General features: G+C 37.3%; 1 protein-coding gene across 2 annotated transcripts in view; it reads left to right on the forward strand.

Moving 5' to 3' along the window:
* Positions 1-27,581, forward strand: part of LOC118273524 (dual specificity tyrosine-phosphorylation-regulated kinase 2) — a 76,307-nt gene that overhangs the window by 25,588 nt on the left and 23,138 nt on the right. For both annotated transcript variants that reach the window (XM_035590539.2, XM_035590538.2), the window contains exons 2-4: positions 2,794-2,944; positions 24,279-24,442; positions 27,057-27,334. In XM_035590539.2, coding sequence (XP_035446432.1) covers positions 2,794-2,944; positions 24,279-24,442; positions 27,057-27,334 — 593 coding nt within the window. The remainder of the gene's footprint in view (positions 1-2,793; positions 2,945-24,278; positions 24,443-27,056; positions 27,335-27,581) is intronic.

Genomic DNA, 27,581 nt, shown 5'->3' on the forward strand with positions numbered 1-27,581 from the left:
CGAGTAAGTAGTCAACTCGGACCACATACCTACGGCCCATTTGGGACGAGTTGGGAAATTAAAATAAAATAATATTTTTAGTGGTCAACTCGTCCCACGTCACTACCACAATGAGATAAGGTACAGTCAGTAGCAAAAGGGTTAGTGTGGAAATAATAAAGTTCTATTACTTTGTTGAAAACAAAAGATTTTCTAGGAACTTCATTCTTTCTATGTTATCATTTACTTAATAAGTGACCGCCATGACCATTGTTTAAGCCACACATGTTTACTATTCTTAGTAATTTTGGTTAACACATGAATTTGTGCGATTGCTAACAAAAATTTAGGTAATAAATTATTTAACCGACACTAAAAAAAGAGGTTCTTACTTTGTCAGGATTTTTTAATATGAAATAATCTATGAACAAAACGAAAGTAAAGAAAAAAACTATAAAAAAATATTTTTAATCTTGTGTTGCTAACTGTACCAAACATCGACAAAGTTTAAAAATCCATACAAAAAAAAAAGTGGGACGAGTTGACCACTAAAAACTTAATTTATTTTTAATTTCCCCAACTCGTCCCAAATGGGCCGTAGGCATGTGGTCCGAGTTGACTACTTACTCAACGAAACATGTTGGTTATTTATTGCATAGCTTCGCATAGATGTGTGTTTATAATTATTTTTATGTTAGTTCCAGGTACCTACTACTTTAGATTTATGTTGTACGCAAAGGTTTGCTACAACGTAGAACGCTTTTACCTAACATCCCTTAAATTCCTAACCCTGAAAAGGCCAGCAATGTACTTGTAACGCCTCTGGTGTATCGAGTGTCTCAGCCGTTGCCAATGGGGTGGCGATTGCTTACCATCAGGAGGTCCGTCTGCTCGTTAAACGGTTAATAAAATTAAAAGAAAACAAATCCGTAGAACCATGAACAGCTCTCTATTTATAATATTTTGTCGTAACAAAAAGCGTATAAAACTTGATTCAGTTAGGAAATTATTACATAAACATAAACCGTCACTTACATTTTAACCCTCGTTTTACACAGAAAATTAGAAGGGAGAATAATTACAAGTGTTTCAACTAACTCTCTGTAACCATTGAAGTTTAATTAAGTATATTTATAATTAAACCTGAAAGTAATTAACTTATACCAAAGAAAAATACTCGAATACAAAGTGGAAGGCCGTTTTAATTACGACCATAGATGTTTCAAACCTCTTCAGAGTTTTTAATACAAGTTAAACAAAGTATAATTTATGTTTAAAGTTTTGGTTACGTTACGGGACCTCTATTAATTTTCTTAGGGTCGAAACCAGTTCACAATGTAGGTACCTGCGAGAAATTTCCTTTTCTGGACGAGGTAGACGTATTATAGGGCGCTCTCCCTGCAGCCTCCATCTAGGTGGAATGATGAAAACCGCAAACATTTTAAATTTGTAGAGCTGAAGATCGAGCTCAATGATGGGCAATGGGAGAGGTTTGTTTTCGACAGTGTATTTAGTTAAAAATTATGAAAAATCACTGAAATCTCAATTATCTATACTAGTAGTATAAAGCTAAAGAGTTTGTTTATTTGAACGCGCTAATCTCCGTAACTACTGGTCCGATTAGAATAATATTTTTTTGTTGGATAGTGAATTTATCAAGGAAGGCTATAGGCATAAAAACATCACGCTATGACCAATAGGAGCGGGTGAAACCGCGGATGTAGCTAGTCATTAATATTAAGGGTCTAGATTTAAGTCTTAAAAAAGAGAAGTGGAAGAGCGGAATCTCCTAAAACAAGCAATTATTTGCTTAAAAGGTTATAACCAATAATTTGTATCGAAATGCCCTATGTAATCGAAATAAACGCTTTAGGTCTTACTTAATTATTATGTTTTTGCTTACCTACTCAGTACACTCACTATAATTAATTTAGTATGTCTCATGAAAGTAACATAAGTAATAACATAAGTCTATTACTTTTTCAGACTTATACGTTTTTAGACTGCGATAGAATATTATACTCTCTATTTTCTTGCCGAAAATCTTGTTTGTTAACAAAGCGGTTTAAAAATACGGCAGCCATTATTTTGACGACATTTTCTTTGAAACTGTCGTGACCATGGTAATGAGAGTTTCGCCTGACATTCAGCTAAATATAGATGGGAACAACTGGGCTCGTTATTTTAAGGTTTCTTTCGTTGTTTGTAATTTATCGGTTCGTCCTTATAAAGTACGGGGATTAATTGGACCGTAAATAGCTTTGTTACATGAGAAACGGTTGAAATTATGTTGTTTAATTTAAATTGTTTACATAATAGCTGCCTACAGCGGTAGATAGAGGTATATTCAGTACTAGTATACGTTTTGTGGGTGGTGCAAAGAAGAGAAACATATCTATGTATCTACATTTTTCTTTAATCCTATTGTGATATGAGGGAAATAGGTTTCATGATCATTGTGAGAGAAGAGTAGTGCAATGCTGTTCAAAGATTTTTTTAAACAATGCCCCTAGGAATTTCTCATGTGTCGCGTGTGCGTTTACAAACATACAAGTTTACATGCACATGACACCCAGACCCGAAACAACAATTTGGGGATTACACAAAGAGTTGCTCCGTGCGAGAATCGTACCCGCTACACGTTGCACGGCAGCCAGTTGTCCAGCTACCGCGGCAACCGTGCAGATATTCACACTATGTCTAGAAATTCCATACTTTTACGATAGTTTGTGACAACGTTTATACGTATTTAAGGCAATATTATATTTTACAATACTGTCTCAGATAAATCAAGATTTGTCCTTTCTTTTCCAGTTGCAAATCGAGGCTGGTGCCGGCGAAGGTCCAGGTCCGCCAGTGAACAATAACTCGGAGGGTGCGGTGGCCAGCCCCCCTCGCGATGACAACCACAACGCGCAGCAACCGCCCCCCGTCACTCCCAGGGCTAGACCCCTCACTCCTGCAGGTAAGGACTTGAATAAGATTAAATAGGATCAGTTTTTGAAGACTTTTAAAGGTTTGAAGAAATGGAGTGGTGACTTGGTTAGCTAAAGTTTTAGCCGTAGGTTTACCGGGGCTCCGGATCGAAAAGTATTGGTGGTTTTTAGTCAGTAATTGTCTGGCACTTCCTCTCGTCTCACTCAAGGCGGGAGAAGTCATTGGATGATTTTCCCACCTTAAAAAAGTATGACGTATTGTATTTTCTATTGTGTTTAATTAATATCATTATAGGTCTTAAGTTATGTCTAGTGACAGATAAACAGACATATTATCATAATCAAAAATCAAAAGAAATCCTCATAAACCGTGATCGTCATCAGATGATCAATCAGCATTCAAATAAAAACATTCGTAATCCTGTCTGTCTATTTATGGAAACAGTTCATGACGGCATATTAACCCAATTTCTAAAATTAGATATAAATTATGCATGTTGACTGATTCCCGTGAATACCGTGCCGGTACCAATTGATATTCAGTGGTACGAAGTAAGGAGTATTCGCTTTGAACATTTTAATACAAATCTATTTGAGGATTTTTCTTTGTGTGTGAAGGTCGGTTTATGAATTGCGTTGGTAAATAAGAAATTGTTGGTGGTGAATATTGATATAATTTGCATAGTATGAAGGTTTGCATGATAACCTTACCCGGAGCTGTAGACTGCCTAGCGGATTTACCGGGGCTCCGGCTCGAAAAGGTGGTTCTTAGTCAGTAAGAGTCTGACACTCGCGCTCGCTTCGTCCAAGGCGAAAGAAGTCATTGGACGATGATTTTCCATTTTAAAAATAAAAGGTTTATTCCTTTGATAACTTAAAAAAGTTATCCTAATCTGTGCAATTATATTGAATCATGAAGTGGCAGATCTAGTACCTACTGTATACTTACATACGGCATTTTTTAATTTTCAAAAACAACATGACGTTTGGAGGCTTTTTTGTCGCCAGTCTTGTAACATGGCGATTCGCCTTCTTCCTTCCTCCAGCTATGTCGTAACCAAGAGAAACAATAATACCGTATCAATGAGGGTGTACAATAATATTATATTAGAAACACGATATATTTGCCCACCCAGCCAAGCTAATATAGCTCTTCACACAATACCAATAGTGCCTACACTCCGATACATTCCCCGGCAATCATCGTAAAATGTTTGTTGTGGGATGTTGTTTACTTTGTACCAAAATATTGCGTTATAGGAAATAGAAAGAGGTTATTTGTCAAGGTCAGGCTATTGTTTTGTAATGTATCAATAATTTTGAGATAATCTTAGGTGTTTCTTATGGGAAACGGTGCCGCTATTTGATAGAGTAGAATGAAAAATTTTCCGACCATTTAAGAATGTCATTTTTTTGAACGATTGTAACGTTAACGCAATATGGGTCCTGTTTATAAGTCGATAGTTTTCAATATACTGCTCTACGGTCTAAGTAAATCAGAAAATTATAACCACAACTAATGTTTCGCTTGACACTTCAGGTGACCAAAAACCTCGCTTCTACCTTGGTCAAAAGTTATGCATTGCCATTCAACGTCAGCCTGCCAGTCGTTTGGGCACCCTACCTCACGACTCCGATGAGGACAATTTCTTCGACGCTTTTTTTATATTTCTTATATAATATAATTTTAATTATTAAGTTGTAAATATTTTGTTCATAGTTTTTATTTAGTCTATAAAATTTTATTTACTTAAGCTAATTAATAAATAAATATTTCGTAATCCATCTCAAGATATTATCACAACTAGTTAAACTTAATAATGATCAGAAAATTCTGAAATAATTGGAAAAACGAGGAAAGATGTAAAACGTTGGTATTTTATTTTATTAGTTAGATTTACCAATCTCTACTGGCCAATTACGGGTAAAAGACAGATAGGTACGTTCCTCGTTCCTTCAGGGTAATTCTGAAAAAAAAAGTGATCTCAATTTGTTTTTCATTTAGTAAGGATTCCATTGTGAAAGATGAGACGAAGGAAAATTCGGATTTTTTCCCGAATTCATTATCTAAAGTTTCGGCAGATACATAAATAAGAAATTTCGTTTTATAGTATCGTAATATTATAATAGGATAGACAGCAATTTTTTTCTAGAGGAAAATATGATAAGAAAAAATAGTTATAACTTTATTAATGTACTATTTTTCTATGTATACAAATATTTTTTCTTAGTAAAAAGATTGTTCTATTAACTTTTCTAGATTAGATAGACGATATATTTCTAGGAAGCCTTTGAAGAATGGGGAATGGCGTTCCTTCCCTCTATATTTCTAGGATATATTTTTATATTTTCAACAACGCCAAAACAACTGAATGGATCTAAATAAATAAATATTGGATACAGTTTAGCATCTCGTACACTTTATTAACAAAGATACGGCTCTTTTAAGCTATCAAAGTTGGCATATTGGTTGTGATTATTTATTCTTATATTTATTAAGCGGTACTTAAATTTTCAAGTCATTCTCCAAGAATCTAATGTCCGACCAATTTCCAAAGAATCACGTCTTAAATTTTTTTTTTAAAAAAAACGTTGCCCCACACTAGGATTTTCTCCTGTGTCGTGGGTGCGTTTACAAACATACAAGTTCGCATACACATGACACCCAGACCCGAAACAACAATTTGTGGATCACACAAAGAGTTGCTCCGTGCGGGAATCGAATCCGCTACCCGTTGCGCGGCAGCCAGTTGCCCAGCCACCGCACCAACCGTGCAGTCAAATTGTATGAAAATTGTTCAGAGATTGTGCTCTTTTATTTCTTTAAACACACTTGTGTAGCCACCAGCAGTTCAAGCTACCCTCAACTTTCATAAATAGAGTTTCAACCTTATCACTTCACAATGAAGTTGAAAATACCAGAATTGTTTTGAAAGTTCTCAATCTTTGTGAAAATCTAGAAAGGCGACGTGGAATTGAGTGGATAAAGTGCTGAATAAAATGCTCTGTTGCCTTCAAACTCAACAAGTCTTTGTCAAGTTGGGAGGTTTATTAAAGTGAGGATTGAGGAGTGAAATCCGGTCAACTGTGGATCAACCTCGCTGCAGTGTGGTGTGTAGATTTAAGAATGCAGAGGAATGAAAGATTGCAAGCTAGTTGTATAAGGTTACTTTTCCACCAGAGATGTGTTATGCTACGTTGCTGTGGATGCGTTTGGCTTACACCAATCATATTCATTGGTACACATAGCTTAACACTGGTGGAAACGGACTCAGCTAAGCTATGTTTTTATATGGAAAGATGCGTACCATGGATGCGTGCTATGGATACATACTATGGATGTGTGCTGTGTATGGCTTCCCTACTATTCATTACATAGCTTACTATCAGTGAAAACGGTCAGTTTCACGGCTTAGCTATTAGGGGGGATTTATTTAACTGATTAAATTGATCAACAAGCCAAACGATGACGACAAGTCCCACAAGTCCTTAACCCCAAAAAGTAAAGTAAGGCAAGGAGCAAACAATCAGTGGCAGAAAGATTTATAAAAAGAAAATCCTGATTCATCCGATCTAAGCCCAATGCTATTAGTTCGTACCATTAATTCTCAGGCGTCGAACCCGGGTCATTCATCACGCAATCAATTTGTTCGTCCCACTGAGCTTGTGCCTCAAATATTGGCCTAAATAACTTGCCAACTAAGCCGGCATTAAAAATAGATTTTCGTAATTTTCTTCGCTTTTTTCCCCGTAATCGAGGACTTTGAAACAAATGGGAGTTGGGTTTCCTTTTAAGGTTACTTTGATTACTTTATTTGCCGTGTGATCGTGAATTTGGAAGATGAGGAGGAGGTTTTGGGTTTGATCTTGAGCTTTTCAGTATTTAAATTGGTTTTTCGATGTTAGTAATAGTGGTACGAGTAGTATCGTGATTAGAAAAGTGTCTTGTGATTGCAAATTGAGGTGATGATGTTCGTCCTAACCAAGTTTGATTTTTTTTTCTTAGGGAGGAAAATCATCCATTGACTTCTCCCGCTTTGGATGAGGCGAGAGGGAGTGTCAGACTCTTACTGACTAAAAACCACCCCGTTCCTACTCCTGCTTTTCGAGCCGGAGCCCTCGTAAACCCGCTAGGTAGTCCGCAGCTCCGGATCAGGCATTAGCCCTACTGGTTCCCACCTGTGGTGGTCTGATAGCTAACCCATTTTGGCTACGGGTATTTTTGATTGAAAATAAGATTCCCTCAGCTACTATTGGACAATACTATAAAGCACATCTCTGTCTTTCCCTTTCCAAAAAATAACCGCGATGTTGTGAGTTATTTAAATAACATCAAACGTTAAAAGTTTGTGAGTGATTTCCCCTATTTTTGCTCGAGTACTGAGAAGGAATTGTGTGGAGTTTTCCTTCACTTTAACATTAGCATAATGCGTACAGTCAAGTTCATTTTTGTTCTGTAACGAATGGATTTCTTAAGTTTCCTTTTTCTTTTTCATCCGTGTAAACACACGTTCTTTGTGAAAGTGCTCCGATTTACGTACCTATATCCTCTTAGCTAAAGGCGAAACGTTTTTCTTTTAGATAATCATCGATTGTTCAATGTTCTTGTTTTGTAAGATTTTGTCGAAGCTTGTGAATGGTGCCTTCTATTCCGACAAATGCATCGCTCGCTGTGTGTGTTTTCATCAGAGGTGGGCGCACGTAGTTACTGAACTTTTAAAAATATCTAGAAGTAATTACCCTTTTTTTTTGAGGTGGATAAATGTGTTGTCCAATGACTTCTCCCGCCTTGAATCTTACTGACTCAAAACCACCTCGTTTCTACTCCTGCTTTCGAGCCGGAGCTCCGGTAAACTCGCTAGAGAAGCACTTACCTATCACGTGGAGTGAAAGTAGCGAGAATGCTCACAATTGTAATAACATCTTATTTTAGTTGTGGTCGCATCTAGAACTTATTTGCATTTCCGTCATATCAAGACTTTTTAAAATAAGGAAGACTGCATTTCTTGCTCATATTTCCTTAATCATATTAAATTATTTCCCACCTGTTTGCAAATAGGTCAACAGATATCACCAAGATCGCTACAATATTTAGCGTCCGCAGTTCACTGGGTATTTAACACAATTCTTTGATCACTTGCGAGGCTTCCGGCTCAAGGTGGCGCACGTGATCTGTGACGTCATAACAATGCGTAGAGTGAAGAAACATTAATAAAATAGAAATGTATTTTAACCGTATAGGCCTAAAAACGTGTTTGTGTGCAGCATTGCAGACACCCACACCAAAACAATTTGTGGATCAACAACCCTTCAAAATCCACTGGATTATGGACCATCTCTATATAACAGGGTTTGTTATAATCAGGTTGGAGATACCGGTTGCAAAGGTTCAGCTTTATCAAACAGTGCTGCTACCCAGTCTCTATCAATATTGTATTCCCTTAAGGACATATCACACTTTAACGGCACCATTAAGTTGTCATTTAAATTTGAATATGTCGTATGATATATTTCATAACGCCAATACGAAAAGACTGTAAGCGAGCGGGCCACGCATTGACAGCGCACTTACAGCATTTTTGTATTGTTTCCATAGTAAACAAGCCCCGTGCTCTAGCCGTGCTGTATTCCTGCTGTTTATGTGTGAGATGTCAGTTAGTCAATTTTTACAACACGCGCGGTAAGAGTGTGTGTGGTGTCGTCAGGATGCTGTCAAGTACTTGGTAGCATCATCTTGATTTTCATTTTGAGCTCAGTAGAGTTATTTTGAGAAACATAGCAGCTTGTAGCGCTTTAAATTACTTAAAATGCTGATATAGGTAGACGTAATAAGCACGTAGTTATGTTGTGTGGCTTCGTATCGTGTTGCCGAAGGCTTCACACGTGAAATCGACTGGCGTAATCAAATGCGTATGTTTACAGTTTGTGGTGAGAGCTAATCTAAATGTACTATGTTCAGCAATAAAGATATTTGATTTGTTTGGGCTCTATGAATTTGTATTTTGGTTATGAGATTAAACAAATAAATCAATTAATTTGTTATACCTGCTCCACTATCATATCGCGAAATAACAGCTGTAATGAATTATTATGTTTTTCGGTTTACTCACGTATTTATTTGACGAGGAACTCGACTAGTTTCAAGCCATGCTAGAAGCTCATATTCATGAGCAGCATTCCGCGACACACGACACGGTGACTGTCGCGCTGTCGTCGTCTAATAATTAAATGAGTAAACCGAAAAACATAATAATTAATTTAGTATGTCTCACGAAAGTTATTAATATAAAAAACTGCTTTGATGTCATATGTATATTATACGTACTTCATTTATTTGCATTATAATCCACAATCCCACTTGTATAAGGTAGGATAATTAATCACAGGCGTCTGTAACCTACATCTGTAAACAATGGCGATATCCTATCTTGACATAATACCGGCAGTACTGACGCGGTTCAACTCTTACCACTCGAGAGCTTGTTTCCTACTGTTACGATATTGTAAGCTGTTCTAGATTTTAAGTAATCATATCCTGTTATTTCATGATGAAAGAAGACTTTACTGTCATTTGCGAACACTTAAAGAAAAATTAAAAAAATAGTTCTTAAATTTATGGATCAGTTTGTCTCAGTGTGTTCGTTTCATTTTATATCACATTCATACGCAAAAAGAAATTGTTATGGGATAATATCTACACTTTTGGGAGGGCCCAAAAGTGCTGCAACTCTTGCAAGCCAGGTTAGTCCGGTACATCTTAGGGACATCTCAGATCACGCAACGAAAAAAAAAAATCAACTACTTGTGTATTTGACGTCACAATCCTAAACAAAGAGAGACTGACAGAGATAGGAAGACAAATACTCGACAAGTCCGCAATCTAGTTTCTCCCAATAGATCTGAATACGCATCCCAACAATATAGGTATTTGAAGATCCGCACTTGAGAACTTACACTACAAGCTCCGCCTGACAACTTGGCAAATTGCTTCCGAACGGTTCTCGCTAGTTCTCGGGTACTTGTCCCCGTTTGAGTAAATACTGTTAGGGTCTTGTTGTAGTTGCCAATACCTTCAAATGTTAGGAAATTTGATATTCAGATATGAGGTGGATAGAGCAAAGGTACTATTAGAGCTGATATTCCTTAATGAGGAATAGAGGTGGGCTTAAACATGTTCATTATGTGCGAGGTCGTACTAATGAAGATAATTATGTAGGTTTAATAAAATTGTGCTCATTGTTCTAACACTTTTTTTTAAATAAGTGGAATAATATTCTGCCATGCCTTAACCAGAGATTACATTTTGTAATCGCAAATAGTTATTTGTAGGTATGGTATAGATTCAGTCAAAGCCTATAAGAGTCTATAGCCATTCAGCCTATGATTTTTTTAAGTATAAGCATCTTACAAAACTTTTAAATAGTCAAAGGATTCACATACGCATAGTACGCCGGTATAGTTTGAATGAGAATTACCTCCTTTCTATTTTCATCAAAGCCATATTTGCTATCTCATACTTACTCCAGTTAATCTGTTGAACAGTGGAACACTGGTTCTCTAAAGCCTCGCAGATTACTGTCAGTACGTACAAAAGTCTAACTTTAGTCCGAGCTAACCCATTGTTTTGTTAATGATATCGCCTGCTCCATTTCGGCTCGCGTTGGGACCTTCTATACATTTCATATTAGGTTGTGGTACTAGTTTAGCTTTGTTAGGTGTTTTAGATACTATATTGTTATATTTAGGTTTGTATTTTAGGGCTTTTTGGGTGTATCCTGTGTCTGGGATATTTTTAGGTCCCAGTGGTTACACAAAGTAGTTGATTAAAGAACCTTTTGTAAGGTAGTGCTAATCTACAAAATGGAAGCGTCCTAATCAGTTGGTCTATACGACTTTGAACATCAAATCAACTGAAATCGTTGGAGTGGTTCTCCATCATATGTGACTACCTATACCTATACAAAATCTGCATCGCGTTATTCGCGCACTTGAACAATGAAGTACATATTACCCTTAATTATTATGTTATCGGCTTACTCACGTATTTGTTTGACGAGGAACTCGACTAGTTTCAAGTCATGCTAGAGGCTTATATTCATGAGCAGCATTCCGCGACACACGACGCGGCTATTGTCGCGCTGCTACTCGCGTATTAAGTATTACCCTTTACAAAAATCGCGCAATATATCCACTAGTGACAGCACAGAAAATATTCGCTTTGTCTATTTTCGACGGTACCGTAACGTGATTAGCGAAATTCCACTACCACATATTGTTCAGCTCTGCGCCATATCCAACATCCATCTTTTTGGATCCAGTCTATTCAGTAGCGAAGTTTTGTTCCGACGCATTGCGGATAGGTACGCGAAACTGAATATCCGCCATGATGAACCCGATTAGCTCACGCACATTGGCTGCATTTCTGTCAACTTCGAAATACCACGCGCTGATTGGCTAACAAGCTCGTTGCTGACGTTAATCAAATGGAATGGCGGGCTGCGATTTGCGGAATTTTACAAATTGGGAATTAGGATTTCGGATTGATGAGTTACGGTTACCTTGATAAACTGATTACAACACAAACTAAGTAAATGAGATATAAATTTGGTCATGTTAATAGGTATTATAATTTGGAGAATATTTATCATTACGTATATTGATATCGTGTGAAATACTTTACATACGTCATTCATTTAGTTCCTGGAAAGGACCATGGTTTTCAACGTTCCATTTATTTCATATTTCCATTGCCATTATTACTTACTTCAATTGTTCAATGTTCAACATACGTTCATATAAATATTCCCAAAAATTGTGCCATTCCAAATAATTTCTGTGAAAAAGAACACAGAAGCCATATAGAAAAGCCAAACTTTGCCAGTAAAATTTCATGCATAATTTGATATCGTTCGGCACGTGTAATTTTCAATGTTACTCGGGAATACGCATTATTTCCTATGTATTCAAACGTACATATATACAGAGGTACATGTATGTGCTTATTGTTATTTGTTTCAATAAAACAAAGGGAAACGAGATTATTTTAATGTATGTTTCGAATTCGTTTCACATGTGAAAGTTGTGATATGAATTTTAAGTCAGTCAATTGTATTCTTTTTTTGTTATTGGACGTGAAAGAAGACGTTTTGTGGTTTATATCATCGTATCTAATCAGCTTTAGCCTCTAGCAATTACCATTAGCAATAACTTTCACGCTTATTAAAGCTGTTTTTAATTTTATATCTTTCTTTTTTCCGCGTTTGCATCCGTGTACTCAATGTCGAAGCTTACCGCCGTACCCAGAGTTATTAATTTAATAGTTACTATACTTATCCCAGTCCTTAGCAATTTCGGAGCTGCGGACTACCTAGCGGGTTTACCGAGGCTCCGGCTCGAAAAACTGGAATAGGAACAAGGTGTCTTTTAGTCAGTAGTAAGAGTCTGACACTCCATCTCATCCACATCCCTCTGGGTGAGGGGAGAGAAGTCAATGGATGAATTTCCCCCTTAAAAAAACTCGTTAGTAAATGTTTTCGGAACAAAATCATTACAAGGGAATTGTTTAATTAATCATTAAATGTCTCGGAATACGGCAATCAGTTACATTTTTAAAAAGTGCCATACCATCCATATTGAAAACTCTTCAGGCACAAATACCATAAATTCCCTCAAACTCCAACACAAAGGACTCGACAAAACCGATACATTCCAAAACAGTCTCACCTTTTACAAAATTACATCTAAAGAATCTATTTTACGAAGGCCGAAAGCAATAGTATCTGGACCCTGCATATTGATGGCAACCCTTCGGATCTTGGCCCCTATTTGTTTAGAGAGTCTCATGGACCCGGACCTCAAAGTAGGTCAACGCTGCTCCACTTAATTGGACCAAGAAAAAAACAACACGAGGCTGCCCTAATGACTAATGATCTTGAATATTTCGAAATGGACGCTTTTGTTCTTTATTATGGTCGGGGTTTGAAATTTTGATGTGCTGTGCTGTGATAATTGTGGTGAAGATGAATCACAAAAAGAAAGATCTTCTTTTTGTGACTGAGTAAAATTATTGTGGATGTGGTTTCAAGAAGAAATAGATAGAGTGCGCTTACAGCAGCAAATAATATTTTGTAACTTTTGTTGATGTGGTTATATTAGTATGCCATAGAGGGAGAAATGTTATAGGGTTCTTAAAGGTCGCCAAACGCATGTAATGCCCCAAGTATTGCAAGCGTTCGTAGGCTATGGTAACCATTTACCATCAGGTGGGCCGTGTGCTTTCTTGCCACCGTTCGTTGTAGTATGAAAAATAACATGTTAATTATAAACGAATACCAAACTCTTGTTTGTCCAGTGATTGTCAAATGATGGCGATTCTATCACTGGCAGCTGTCAGCCAAATTCCTAATGGCATTTCCCAAATTGAAACGTTCTATGACATATTCCTAGACTAACAAACATGTGTCCTATATCAGTTTAATTTCATTTTTATCATTACAACTATAAATAAATTCTTTAAAATTCACCCCACTAAAATGAATAATAAATTAAATTCAGAATTTAAACGTTCACTCATTCAGAATCACTTGCACATTCGCGATAGCGCTCAACAAAAAGCGGCTGCAGCGCTGGAACGCTTAACAAAAAGCGATTTAATAACACTAAAGGTTCACACAATGGAGGTTCTACCTACTATTGCTTTAAGCGAATTGGATTGGACACGACTGAATCGCAGCTGTGTCAATGGCCGAAGTGATTTGGCGCATTCTGCCCACCTATTTTTGGTGCTGAGGCGAAGGAGATAGAAATGGCTGCCAAATTTTCAGATTTATTCACACTGGCTTTGTGAATTTTAGCGATAATGTAGCCCTTTGTGACCTTTTTTGGAATCGTGGCCAGTAATGGATGCACGTGTGAGTTTTGCATTGGCTTTTGCCTGCTCTTGTTTAATTTTACATTTTTATAGAAATTGTTGGACAACCTAATGCACATAATACATTTGCATTAGTGTTTTTCTTGCTCATTCCTAACTGACTTTTTTACTACTGGTACAAATAGACTAGCCATAGTCTGATTCCAAACACTTATATATTGAGGTATATTTTGTCTAACACTTATATATTGAGGTATATTTTGTCTATCTATTTAAAGTGATCGTATACTAGATGTTCTTTTCATATCAAACTTTTTACATTATTGTAGTGGCTTCAGTCTCTTAGTGTCTCACTAGTATAATCCTCGTGGATGAGATAACAGACATCTAGGAGATAGTGCTATAATATTTTTTTTATCTGAAAAATAAGTCTGAAGAATGGTAATAAAAAGAATCAAATATTAAACGAACTCTTTCAAATATTTAAGTATCTGCACAGATACTCGCTTCCTCTGAAAAAGTTTTAGCATTCATAAAATAGAAATACCATTTTCCTTATAAATTCTTGGAATTCTCGAATTATATAGTTTGGTCTACTTATTTATTTTTTGAGCTCGTTCTATTCTAAGTTTGAACTAGGTGTTATGTGGTTATGTAATAGATTCGCGCTAGATCGCATTTGGCTCTGATTCTTTGCGTAGGCGCTGTTTATGTGATAAGTACTTGTAACTTGGACAAACACTCTTGTTTTTATTGTTTTATCGACAATAATGGCAGTGGTCTTGTTTGTAGGAGTTATTATATGATTATATTACTGGTGAAAGGGGGTGTTAGATTGTTTAATACGTGAATTTAGGTAGAGCTTAAATGAAATGATATTGTGTTACGTTGTTAACAACAAAACAACATAATAAACTCATTCCTAATTGTTCAACTTTATCACTTTGTAATAAAGTCTAGTATTATAGACACTTTAGGATACCTTGATGTGCTGGTTGTTCCTCATCATCATCAGCTATAAGGATCGGTTCTTATCTGACGGAACATGCGTCGCATATCATCGGACTTGTAACGCCAGAACAGACAGATGTATAAAAAATACTTTAGTACGATGATATGTCAGTACGATCCGACCGATAATACGCTCGACGTATATTTTACGTCAGATCTAAACCGACCCTAAATGACCTAAGGCCTCTTCTCACACGGAGAAGGCTTGAGGATTAATCAGTACTGGCCTCTGCTCGCTCCAATATTTTTTCTCAGAATGAAACCGCAGTTAAAAGCTCTGATACAATTTTTAATGTAGAGACTAACTGCGCAAATTGAGTTTCGTTTCAGTAGTCCTTACTATAATGAAGAGAGACGTCAGAGAGTGGTTTCACTTAGAGAAACTATTGAATTAGTGGAGTTCACCGGTTATGGGCGAACTTGTCCCCTTGAAGTTTTCAGTTATGCCTAATGGCTGTTACGAGTTTGCGGTACAGTTGTTGTTATTAGTTTTCATAATTTTCGCAATGGATGTTATGCGGGACACGGTGAGCAATGTTTGGGATTTAATACTTACATACATAACATTACGCCTGTCTCCTAGGGTAGGCAGAGACAACGGAACGCCAATTGCAACGACTCATATATACCTTTTTCGCTTCATCAACAGTCATGTCTTTTTATGCATCCTCTTTGGTGAAAGCACTTTTAATTTAGCCCTTCTTTAATATATCGCCAATCTGGTCGCTGTGTATCCGTCTAGGGCGCCCTCTACCGACAGCCCTATTTATGGGATTAAATATTTGTTGTTTAATAGGTAATATTCTAATTTCTATTTCCTAAAGGGGTAGGCTTCGGTTCTATCCGGAATCTAGCATATACTCAGTATGACACTATTGGCTAACCTAGCAAGGACAAAAAAGGATGGAGACATCAAAATCCTTTTAAATACACTCCATCTAGTCGCTGACTGTACAAAAAGCCATAAATTCTCCCGACTCCTGACAGCTATAAGACTGTCAGTCACCGAGCAGTAGTGCTCCATCTATTCCACAGACTGTCAAGCGTCGCAGTTTGCGCGGGAAACTAACTACCGACGCCATCTTGAATTTGCTACAGCTGTTCGCAGTTTCTGCTAAATAATTAAAGTTTTAAACTTGTGTTAATTGTGTTGATTACTCTCGTCATAGTAACTGCGTATAATTTTGATGCTTATGTATTTGTGGGTTAGGGATTTCAATAGTTAATGTAAAGTGTTAACACGTACTTTAAAAATATAAAGATATCACTTTCCCTGATCAGAGAATCGTATGCAATTTATTGGACAATATTTTTTTTCTTTTTTAACCTTTGCCCCACACTAGGTTCTTTTCTTGTGTCGTGGGTGCGTTTACAAACATACAAGTTAACATACACATGACACCCAGACCCGAAGCAACAATTTGTGGATCACACAAAAAGTTGCTCCGTTCGGGAATCCCACCCCGGGAATCCCACCCGCTACACGTTGCACGGCAGCCAATTGCCCAGCCACCGCACCAATCGTGCAGTCAAAATCGAACTTACAACCACTTGATCAACAAGGCCTATGTATAAGGTTTAAGTATAGATACCTAAATAACAAAAGGCTTGTCCTATCTTAACAATAAGAGATAAGAAAGGCTATATTTTAATAAACATTTCTCAGAACAAGTGGCCGAGAGGGGCTATTAGTCTAAGTAGCCACAAAGCACCATTGTTCGTTTACAAATGAAGCCTAGATTGCGGCAATGGAAATAAGGAAAGTATTCCACAATAGACGATCCCTAAAATATATAAGTATGGGCACTCGTAAAAACTTACACTCGAATAAATCTTTGAGTATTCATCGGACCGACGTTTTCCTTTGGGATGCGATTGTCGGTAATGTTTGCCGATTGAGAATAGAGAGGTTTATAACTGACTGTCGAAAAAGAGGAATGAATGTTTGAAATATGTTACCAATAGTCCCAGAGGGCATAAAAAATCTTATAAATGCGAATGTTTGTGGCTTTGTGCGTGTTTGTGTCTTAATCACGTCAAAATGTCTGAAGGGATCGGGATGATATTTTGAACAGGGGTAGGCCATAATCTGGTCTGGAATATCATACTGGACATTCTTTATCGCGGGCGAAGCCGCTGTTAGAAGCTAGTAGTATTAATATAGGTACTAGATTTTGGTATCGCTTGGTATTTTGGGATTTTTTAACTATGAGCCTATTTATAGGATTATTTGTCGTAAAGTCATAATCCTCTTTGTCAAATGCGTAGTCCATTAATCAGCTCTTACGGCTTCCGAAAGAACGAGTAGCGTTGGTGACAATTTGACAAGTACACTCTGTCGTTTATCGTGTAATATTATAAAGTTTCAGTTTCAAAACTGAGCCCGATATTCCGCCCCCGAAAATTATAGGCGTGAATGCGTGATATCTACAATTTACTATCCAATAAAATAATCTTATTGCCTACAAATCTTTCTCACACGTGTAACTATACACGTAGGTCCGATTGGTATTAGATCCAATCATATCGCGGTCAACAGTCGCTGGTCGTCCAGCCGAGCGTGGTGATTACATGTACACAACCCCCCCTTGGGGATGGACGGCCGCCATATTTGATTATAATATATCGACCGTTAATTCGCTACTGCAAACTCGATATGTTTGATTCGAAATGGATTTTTGAATTAAAGGAAAATATTGTTTGGTTTTGGTTTGCTGTTTTTAATGAGGGTTATTGTGTGTTGTGTTATTGTTTGTGAGTATTGGCAGAAAACTATCAGTTGATGTTAAAACAACTAGGTTTCGTTTCCAGTTCTTCAGTTTTAAGTGTAGATCTACAGTAAGTAATGGTTCGCGTTTTAACTTAATCGGGAATCAATTTCTTTTGAGTTATCGTAGGCTTCCGCAAGGTTTTACCCGTTCTGCTTCGCTCTTATTGGTCATAGCGTAAAGTTTAATACTTTATAGCCTTCTATGATAAATGCACCATCCAACACCAAAAGAATTATTGAAATCGGAACAGTACCTCCGGAGATTACCTCATTCAAAGAAACAAACTCTTCAGTTCGATATATTAGTACCTATAGAGTAAAGATTACACCAAACTTAGTTGAAGTATACTGAATGGGACCTAACTCAAGATGGAGTTAGCAGCTAGACAGGCATTCATCAAGTGCCTACGTTATCAACATAGTTCCTAACTCAGATACTCAGGATATCAAACACAAAAGTCAGACATTCATTAGTTGGAGGATTAATTGAAAACTTCTCATGTATCTTGTCCAAGTTTCTATAGAAACTTAAACAATAGATATACACACACACACACACAACGTCAAGCCTTTTTATCCCCGAAGGGGTAGGCAGAAGTGCACATTATGGCATGTAACTCAAAACTCAAATTATTTATTGTAGTATGTAATGCCGCTATACAATGTATTTAACAATACAATTTTTATTTCATCGTTGGCCCACATAAGGATTTTCTCCTGTGTCGTGGGTGCGTTTTATATTACGTATTACATACATTTAACATACACATGTGACATGATACCCAGACCCAAAACAACAATTTGTGGATCACACACAAAGAGTTGCTCCGTGCGGGAATCGAACCCGCTACACGTCGCGCGGGTTGCCCAGCCACCGCGCCAACCGTGCAGTCAGAAAGTATAATTTATAGATATACAAATATAACAAGCTATATACTCTTCTCAAAAACCATACATAATCTCCACACATAACATGACAAGCTAAAATCACTCCGTACTCAAGAAACCGATACATTAAGTTGAAGTTTTGAACTGACAAACTTGGTCAAAGTGAATTATTGTGTGTGTGTTACAGTATCGAGATTTCCAATGTTACGAAGATATGACAAGCGCGTGAGCACGCGACTGATATTAATCATCGTGTGTTTAGGTTGCGGTTATGTTAAATAGCGATAGCGGATGAGAACTAAAGAGAAATGTCAAGTTTTATGACGAGTGGATTAAAAATAAACTTGTAATGTCTTATCGATGACTTTGACTTTAAAAATCAAATGATGGTAGCTGATGCGAATTTGTGTAACATTCAAGGAACTTTTCCACCAGTGATGTGCTATGCTAGGTTGTTCTGAATGCGTTTGGCTTCCATCAATAATATTCATTAATACACATAGCTTTGCAATGGTGAAACGGACTCACCTAAGCTATGTTTTTAAATGGAAATATGCGTGCTATAGATGGCTTCCCAACTATCAATACATATTGAGCGAGCTGCGCATTTTCCACGCACAGCTACATAGCAGTCCGATGGAAAAGCACACTTAATCACTCATAGATACAAGGATTAGTATTAAACTGCATAAATTAAGATACACTTATCTATATATGGATCTAGCAATCTACTATGAGCCTATATGAAGTTTTATCATGACTTTTACAAGGACTAAAGTGAGACAAAGATCTAAAGTGTGCCTACATGTAATGAAGTGTCGTCTCCGTATAAAACGTATGTTACACATAATATAGACATTTCCATTAGGACTCGAATTAATGGAATGGAAGAGTGCGAGGATCCTACCTCCGTTGAAAGCATTAAAACAAAAGGCTCTAATGGAATGTTGTCGCTGAACTAAGTCAGTTTTTATGTACGATGATTTTTTTAAAGTTTGTAAGAATTTTAGGTATTTCTTGTAGTTGTTATTAAATAAATTATTACTTACAGAAATAAATATCATCTATCTTATATGATTTATGTCTGCCCTTTAATCTAGATTGTTTAAAAATACCAAAGAGCTACTAAATAGGTACTGTGTGATATCTGACGACCCGTTGTTAAGTCATCTCTTAACTAAAAGGTATTTAAAGTGACGTAGCACCTAAACCAGCGCCTAACAAATACTGTTAGGTGTCATTAAAGGTTGGTGGAAACAAAAATGTCGTTAAATACATAAAAACCCTTAAGCTAAAATAGAAAAACTTTAGTACACTTAGATGAAAACGTCCATGAGTCGCAAAATACAAGCGATTTGTTAATCCGCTATTCCACCATCAATATAAACGTAATGCTACCCACTTAACTAGTGAGAATACTTGATATGGCCGCGGGCCGCGCGCCGCTAAATGGGTTAATAACACAGATTTATGTAGCGGGGAAAACTGCGAGGAGCTACCTTCGCATTTTGGGAATATAAGTTGTGTAACGTCATGTACTGTAACATAACTTCACACCGGTTATTCCGTTTGTCTAAGTGTAGAGGAAGTTCACTTTATAGTAGGAGTAAAGGAGAGCCATGCTTCGGCACGAATGGGCCGGCTCGACCGGAGTTATACCACGGCCTCACAGAAAACCGACGTGAAAAAACGACGGTAAGGGGTTTGAGGATTGGGGATTTGAGATCAGGGATTAGGCCTACAGTTTTAGTTACTAAAGTAGTTAATTATATTGTAATAAACATGTCCCTTACATGTTAATTGCAAAGGATAAGATTGTTTTTTTTAAAGATCCAATAGATAACAATTTTCGTCCACATAACACAGTTGGGTCGCTTGGTGTGTAGTTTGCCAAATAATTATGTGCCTAACTTAAAACTTAAATATACTACTACTACTACTACAATGCAAATTGTACTGTATGCATTAGATTATTCAACTCTATGTACTGTTTAGTGTTTACTATCTCATGTTTACAAGCGGTTGGTTTGGTCGACTCGTGCACGTTTCGCAGACAGAGCAAATAAACACTGAGTGTGTGTCATGTAGGCAGGGCCTTTGCATAGTGGCTGTTACATAACGCAAAGTCGTTAACACGTTGTATTTATATTACCAAAACATCCCGGATTTATTAAATTACACTAGTTTGTCAAACTAACATTTCATACTAACTACATATGTATGAATCCTCTCTACAGTAAGTGTTTATGACAGCTGTTCCGAATATAAGTGTTTCCTAGGGACAGTAGGCGTTTCAGAACACTATAATTCAGCCTAGCAACGTATCTGCGACGAACTTAAATGCCTCCCGTCATGAAAACAAAATTTAGGACGTGCTTCTGAATGTTTATACACTTTTTACCACAGGAAAAGGTTGCCATCAATTTACAAATGTTGCCAGTACGATGTAAAAATAAAGCACTTTGTAAAGCTTAAAATTTCGCCCGAGTAAATAACGTTAAAATTGAGTAAATAATACCAATTTTGAATTAATGGTTTCTGCTGAAAAATGTTTTATTTCCATTGAAGGACAAATTGGGATTGGGATTTTTTGTTTGAATTGTTTTTCCCTTTTTATTAAAAGGTTGGCCTTATAAAGCATTTTAAAGAACGTGTTGTAAAGGCTACAAGTAGAATCTTTAAGGAATTTTATGACATTTTCTCGCTCACTAAATAAGGACTTGTTTTCACAGTTTCTGGATAGCCACTATGTATCAGATAACTTTGAATTAAGAACGTAATTTGTATACATTATCTGTCACATAAGTATAGCGGGCACTTATATGAACGTGAAGACTACAATAATTGGCATATACAGATTTTAAACCAATAAAAACTAATTTTGAGCATGGCAAAATCAATACACAAGTGTCCAGTACCGACGTTTGCACCGACCTCGGGTGTAATTAATCTACGCGAGCGCCATCTATCTCGCGGTTAGCTGTTAACGCTCCTGTTGGCATTCCCCTATAATAGTTTACAATTACGAACCACAGCGAAGATTGTACAGCTAAGTATTTGGACCGTTATCCTGACAGTAATTAAAATTAATACGTTGTTGGTATATTTGTTTTTTAATTGAAACCTTCTCTGGAACTTATTCGATCGCATAATAGTTTCAGCTTTGGTCTTCATTATCATCAATATTTAACTCTTAAGAATCCATTACTGGCTTGTGGGTCTCCTCTGCAACAGAATGTTATCCTATGGTAATGTTCCGGCCTGTTGAGTTACGGACTGCCTAAAGGGTTACTGGGGCTTTGGCTCGTGTGTAGTCAGTAAGAGTCTGACACTCCCTCTCGCTTCGGTCCGATCTTTGTTAATGTACAGCACTTCATTTTGCTTATATTGTTATTATTGCACTTTTTTTTTTTACTCTGCCGTTAGCCGTCACCGTGGCTTAAGAAAATAAAAACTCATAATTATAAAAAAATCATAATATAACTCATATATCAATACCAAAAAACCGAACGAAAAATAATAATAAATCGGTTCTAATTATTCCACGGAACTTATAACTGCAGAATACTTCAGGGCTTAATACCGGAAACCAGTAAGTATTTTCTTCAAGCTGGCGTCGAACCTTGACCCAGTAACGGTTCTTACGTTCCGCGTCAGAAGGTGCCAACTGAATCTATTAGTGCAGTAAGCTTATTATGCTGTAGCTTGTTATTCTATTATCGTGGAGTATGTTAATTAGGTATTATGTGCTTCAAAAACTACTTAATGGTAAGATCCATATGGGTATACAAGGTTATGGGGCGCCAGGGTAGGTCTATTAGAGGACTGTGGTGGTTACAGATGCTAAGTGTGGCCATTATGGTAGTTTTGGTGAAAGTAAAAATCCCACACTCTCTAGTCTCTAATTGCCAAAAAGTTAGACGTCTGCTGAAGGTTTACATGTCATGGAAAAAGACAAGGTTATATGTAAAATAATCAAATACTCACAGGACTGTATAACGAATGTTAATAACAACTGTTGCTCACTATGGCTTTCCAAACTTCATCAGACTTTGGTTTTTTTTTTTAATATAAACTTTATTGTAATGTGAATGTGGCAGGCCCTTTTCATTAGACTTTCAGAATGTTCAATTGTTTTTTTTATTGGGAGAAGCCCGCCACATCCTCCCAAATTTATTTGTTTACCAACGAATTTCTCTCAATATCCCGATCACCTACTACCAAAAAATCACCCCTAATTACAAAGCAATAGGATACAATTTCCAACCTCAGACAGACCCTCATTTTGTTCAGTCCACGTGAGCATGAGCTACAAAGGCAGCGGATTGGCCACGTGCTCATGACGTCATGCAACGTGCAGGTCCTGTAAAGCTGGACACGTGGCTCCTTGTGACTATATTTGTTAGTACTTGGTGACCTTGACCAATTTGAATAGACCCACGAAAAGTTTTGTTGAGTTTGAGTTGGTTTCGTCGGTGGAGTGGTCCACCACGGTTACTGAAGTGGTACAAGGTTTTGTTTAATATTCGATTTTAGGAATAAGTTCGGTTATAGTTTCTGTCTTCAGGGTGCTTTTCCATCCGGAGCTGCGGACAACGTAACAGGTTACCGACGCTCCGGTCAAAACAGGAGAAGGAACTGGGTGGTTTTTAGTCAGTAAGAGTCTGATACGCCTCCCGCTTCACCCAAGGCGGAGAGGGAGAAGTCATTGGATGAGTCCGTTTCAACCCCTGCAAAAAAAAAGGGTGTTTCCAACAGAGTTATATGATTAAGTAGCTAAGCGTTGTAATTATGTGACCATTTCCACTGATACTAAGCTATGTGGCTGTGTAAGGAAGAGGAGCAGTTCAAGTATGCGATGTATGAATAACAGGGAAGCCATAGCACGCATCTTTCTATATGAAAACATGGATTGGCTGAGTCCGTTTCAACAGTACTATCCTATGTGTACCAATGAATCTTCCGGTAACCTAACTCACATAACGAACGAAACACAACGTAAGCGTTGTTTTACGTCGGTTTGCTATTAGCCATCAATATGCGATGATACATTTCATTAACAATCTTCCCAAAAAATAAATGTCCGTTTCATTAGCGTCATGTAGCCATCCATTATTTTTACACACGACACGTGTCACGTCGCGTCATTACACGTGATGACGTCACTACCAGCCGGATGCCATGCGAGATGTGGGTCACTGCCAGCGGTATCGGCTACGGATTTATAGCCGAGTTATGGCGTACAGGCTATTTGTGACGTTATCGTTAGTAGGATATTTACACCGAGATGCGTGAACTGAATTTTATGTTAGGAACTAATAATGTAAAAAGTTTATTCAAGTTTGTTCGATTCGGTATCTCTTTCTCTTCTGTAGTAAAATTATATGGCAATAAAAATACTAACTACATAATATGTTTCAGGGATTAATTAGCATGTTTACAAAAATCTCCATCTTTGTTATTTATTTCTAAAGTAGGTATACAGTATGTTCGACATTGGGTTATTGCTGACAAAGAAAATTGATGCTTTAAATAATAATTTTCTAAAAATCGAGCTTCAATACATACCCTTGCTCAACAAGAATGTAATGCTATACTAGGAAACTACCGGAGCTGCGGACTATCTAGCAGGTTTACAAGGGCTCCGGCTTGAAAAGCAGGAGTAGAAACTGGGAGGTTTTTAGTCAGTAAGAGTCTTACACTCCCTCTCACCTCGCACAAGGCGGGTGAGGTCATTGGATAATTTCCCCCCTTAAAAAAACCTCGGAAACTACGTATATTTCAATGTTCATAATTTACTCAACAATATTCTCTTTGCTTACAGAAGCGCTGAAGCTGTACGGAGACAGGTTATCAGAATGGGAGAGGAATGAGGTGAGGAAGTACCCTGAGGTGTGGTTCCTGGGGCTGGACTCCAACAAGGTGCAGGCGCGCGCCAACCTGCCCAACAACTGCGGCTTCGATGACGAGAACGGTAGCTACAATAAGGTAAGGGTTTTTTATGGTGTAAGAGTTAAACTGGCAGATGGGTTTTCTGATGGTAAGCAATTGGCGCTGCCCATGGATCCGGCATTAACAGAGTAATTACACTTTAGAAAAAATCTAAGTTATGTCAGAAAACATAGTTTACGCCTAGACGGACCTGCGGACAACGTAACAGGTTACCGGGGATCCGGCTCAAAGCAGGAGTAGGAACGGGGTAGTTTTTAGTTAGTACAAGTCTGACATTCCCTCCCGCTTCAACATAGGGCGGGAGAAGTCTTTGGAAAATTTTCCCCCTGAAAAAAAGTATTTTCTACGGAGTCACGGGCAACAGTTAGTTTAATTTTAAAAAATGGTAACATACGTGTACAATTCATTCAATAAACGTTCCAAAAAAATTCGACTCAGCATTGAAATGGATTGAAAGCTAATTAAAAACCTAAACCTTGTTTAACCAAATAATTAATAAAAAAAAAGTTGAACGGATCAGGGCCAACAAAAAATAAAGTATTCAAATGGAATATTAAATAGGATCCTGAACCTTACCTAATGGGAATAACGAGATCCGAATTTTATACTAAATTAATTGTTCAAAACCCCAGCATTGAATTTCAATATAAAGGAATTCCCTTTATCGTCTAAAAATTTCGTCCCGTGCCGCCATTTTAATATTTCATATTGTAATTTCGCTTTATGACTCGTTTATAAAATGTTTATTTACATATTACATCATTCTACTAAGTACCAATTGTATCCTTCACAGGGAATATCGTGAATTTGTGAATACGATGATTTAAAATTTTATTTAATTGTGGGGGCCATGCTTCGGCACGAGTGGGCCTGCTCAAGTATATTACGTTACCGGAGTCAGCCTCATCTATTCAACGATACATAACGCAAGCGTTGTGTCACGTCAGTTTTCTGTGAGACCGTGGTATCACTCCGGTAGAGATGGCTCATTCGTGCCGAAGCATGACTCTCCCACAGTTAAAGACTTATGACTAACCAACACAATTTTGTAACAAATCAGAATATGTATGTAACTACAATACCTATCTATTTAAGTTTGACTAACTCCACAACTCTAATTTTTCAAAATGGTATTATACTACCTCCTACAGCCCTGACACGCCAAGCAAAGCTTAATAATTAAAAACGCTTAGTCTGTCCATTAGCTGCGAGCTCTTAGAAAATTTATTATTATGATCATGCTTGTTATTCTCTGAAGAAAGGAGAGATAAAGGATAGTTGGCGAATTTTAAAATCTAAAAGTGTAATAGAACTTGGTTTGGTCAAACTAGAATATATATATATATATATATTTTTTTTTATGAAACATGCCGGTAATCGACCAGACGTATTACCTGATGGTAAGCAATCGCCGCCGCCCATGGACATTTGAAACACCAGGGGCTTTACAAGTGCGTTACCGGCTTTTTGGGAGTTAGGAGTTTAAGGGTTGTTGTTCAGGAATGGGGATGGGGAAGATTGGGAAAGGGGGAATTGGGCCTCCGGTAACCTCACTCACACAACGAAACACAACGCAAGCGATGTTTCACGTCGGTTTTCTGTGAGGCCGTGGTATCACTCCGGTCGAGCCGGCCCATTCGTGCCGAAACATGGCTCTCCCACACTTAAAATAAATTCAAATCGACCAACGAGGCAGTTTAAGTTCAGTTACTGTATAGTCGGACTGTACAGATAAATTGTAGGTCCATCAGCCTACACACCTTACGGTTTAACTGTACAGTATTATCTATTCTTAATTCGATTCAGTTAAAACTGTACAGTTCAATTATTTGCTCTACACACTACACGATTCAATTGTATAGTTCTTATGATTCAATTGTATAATTCGACTGCATCGACTGCACAGTTAAGGGTCGGTCCACTTCTGATGTAAATACGTTGAGCGTATCATCGGTCATACTGATGTATCATCGGTTGAACGGTCAATTATTTTTTTTATATATAAGTCTGTTCTACCGTTACGCGACCGATGATACGCGACGCATGTTCCGTCAGATATGAACCGACTCTAAATTGTAAGGTGTGTATAATATCAGACATAAATAAAACCTGTACAAATACTCATCAATAGCTTTTAAAACCTATTTACACTTCATTATTAACTTGTTAACTGAACATCATAATAAGTAAGTTTGAAAGCAAAATATACAATACCGAAGATTTCTATTTACTTTCCAATACTACAGTAATTTACTTGGATAGTATTGAATCTCAATATGGTAAGCACTTGCCATTCAGATGCCAGACCTTTAACAAAGAAATTGGTCTTAATGACTGCTTTAGGGAAATTTCAATACAAGATTACGATCAATTAGGGGGAAATATCAAACTAAATGAGTGATCTGACTTTTGATCTTGAGGTCTGTGGTTAAAACTGCGAGTTACTTACTCCATAGACTTCTTTACATAAGACCACCCGGTTTGGTCTAGTCAGGCCTGCCTAATGTCTTGCGAATAAAAATGACAAATGGAGCTGAATTTTTGTTTAAGGAAAAAAGGTCTTAGGCACGATGTTAAGTTTAATAAAATATAAATCATTCAACATTATAATGTTACTGTTTTTCTAATCTTTATCTTTCTCCTTTTTCAGCAAATCCACGACCACATAGCCTACAGATATGAGATCCTCGAAGTGATCGGCAAGGGATCCTTCGGTCAGGTCATCAGGGCTCAGGATCATCGCACAGGGACTCAGGTCGCCATCAAGATCATCAGGAATAAGAAGAGGTTCCATCACCAGGCGCTGGTGGAAGTGAGGGTGCTGGATCATCTCCGGCTGAAGGATAAGGACCAAGCCCACAACGTGATTCACATGCTCGACTATTTCTACTTCAGGAACCATCTTTGCATCAGTTTTGAGCTTATGAGGTGAGCGCCATGATACATGGCACTTTTGTGTTGGTAGTGTGACAGGTTATTTCAATTCTGAATTTTTGAAGAAGCATTCGATTAAATTATCATAGTGCGAAAAGTAATAAAGAAAGGTATAAGTATGCTAAAAACACTGCGCTTTTTAAATGTCAAAGAAAATCAGTTTAATAAGACTTGATTATCCTTAAACTTTTATTCACACATATCACATCAACAGCCTATAAATGATCGAGTGAAAAAGAGA

This window comes from Spodoptera frugiperda, chromosome 1, assembly GCF_023101765.2.
Source record: "Spodoptera frugiperda isolate SF20-4 chromosome 1, AGI-APGP_CSIRO_Sfru_2.0, whole genome shotgun sequence".
In the NCBI taxonomy this organism is placed as follows: domain Eukaryota; kingdom Metazoa; phylum Arthropoda; class Insecta; order Lepidoptera; family Noctuidae; genus Spodoptera; species Spodoptera frugiperda.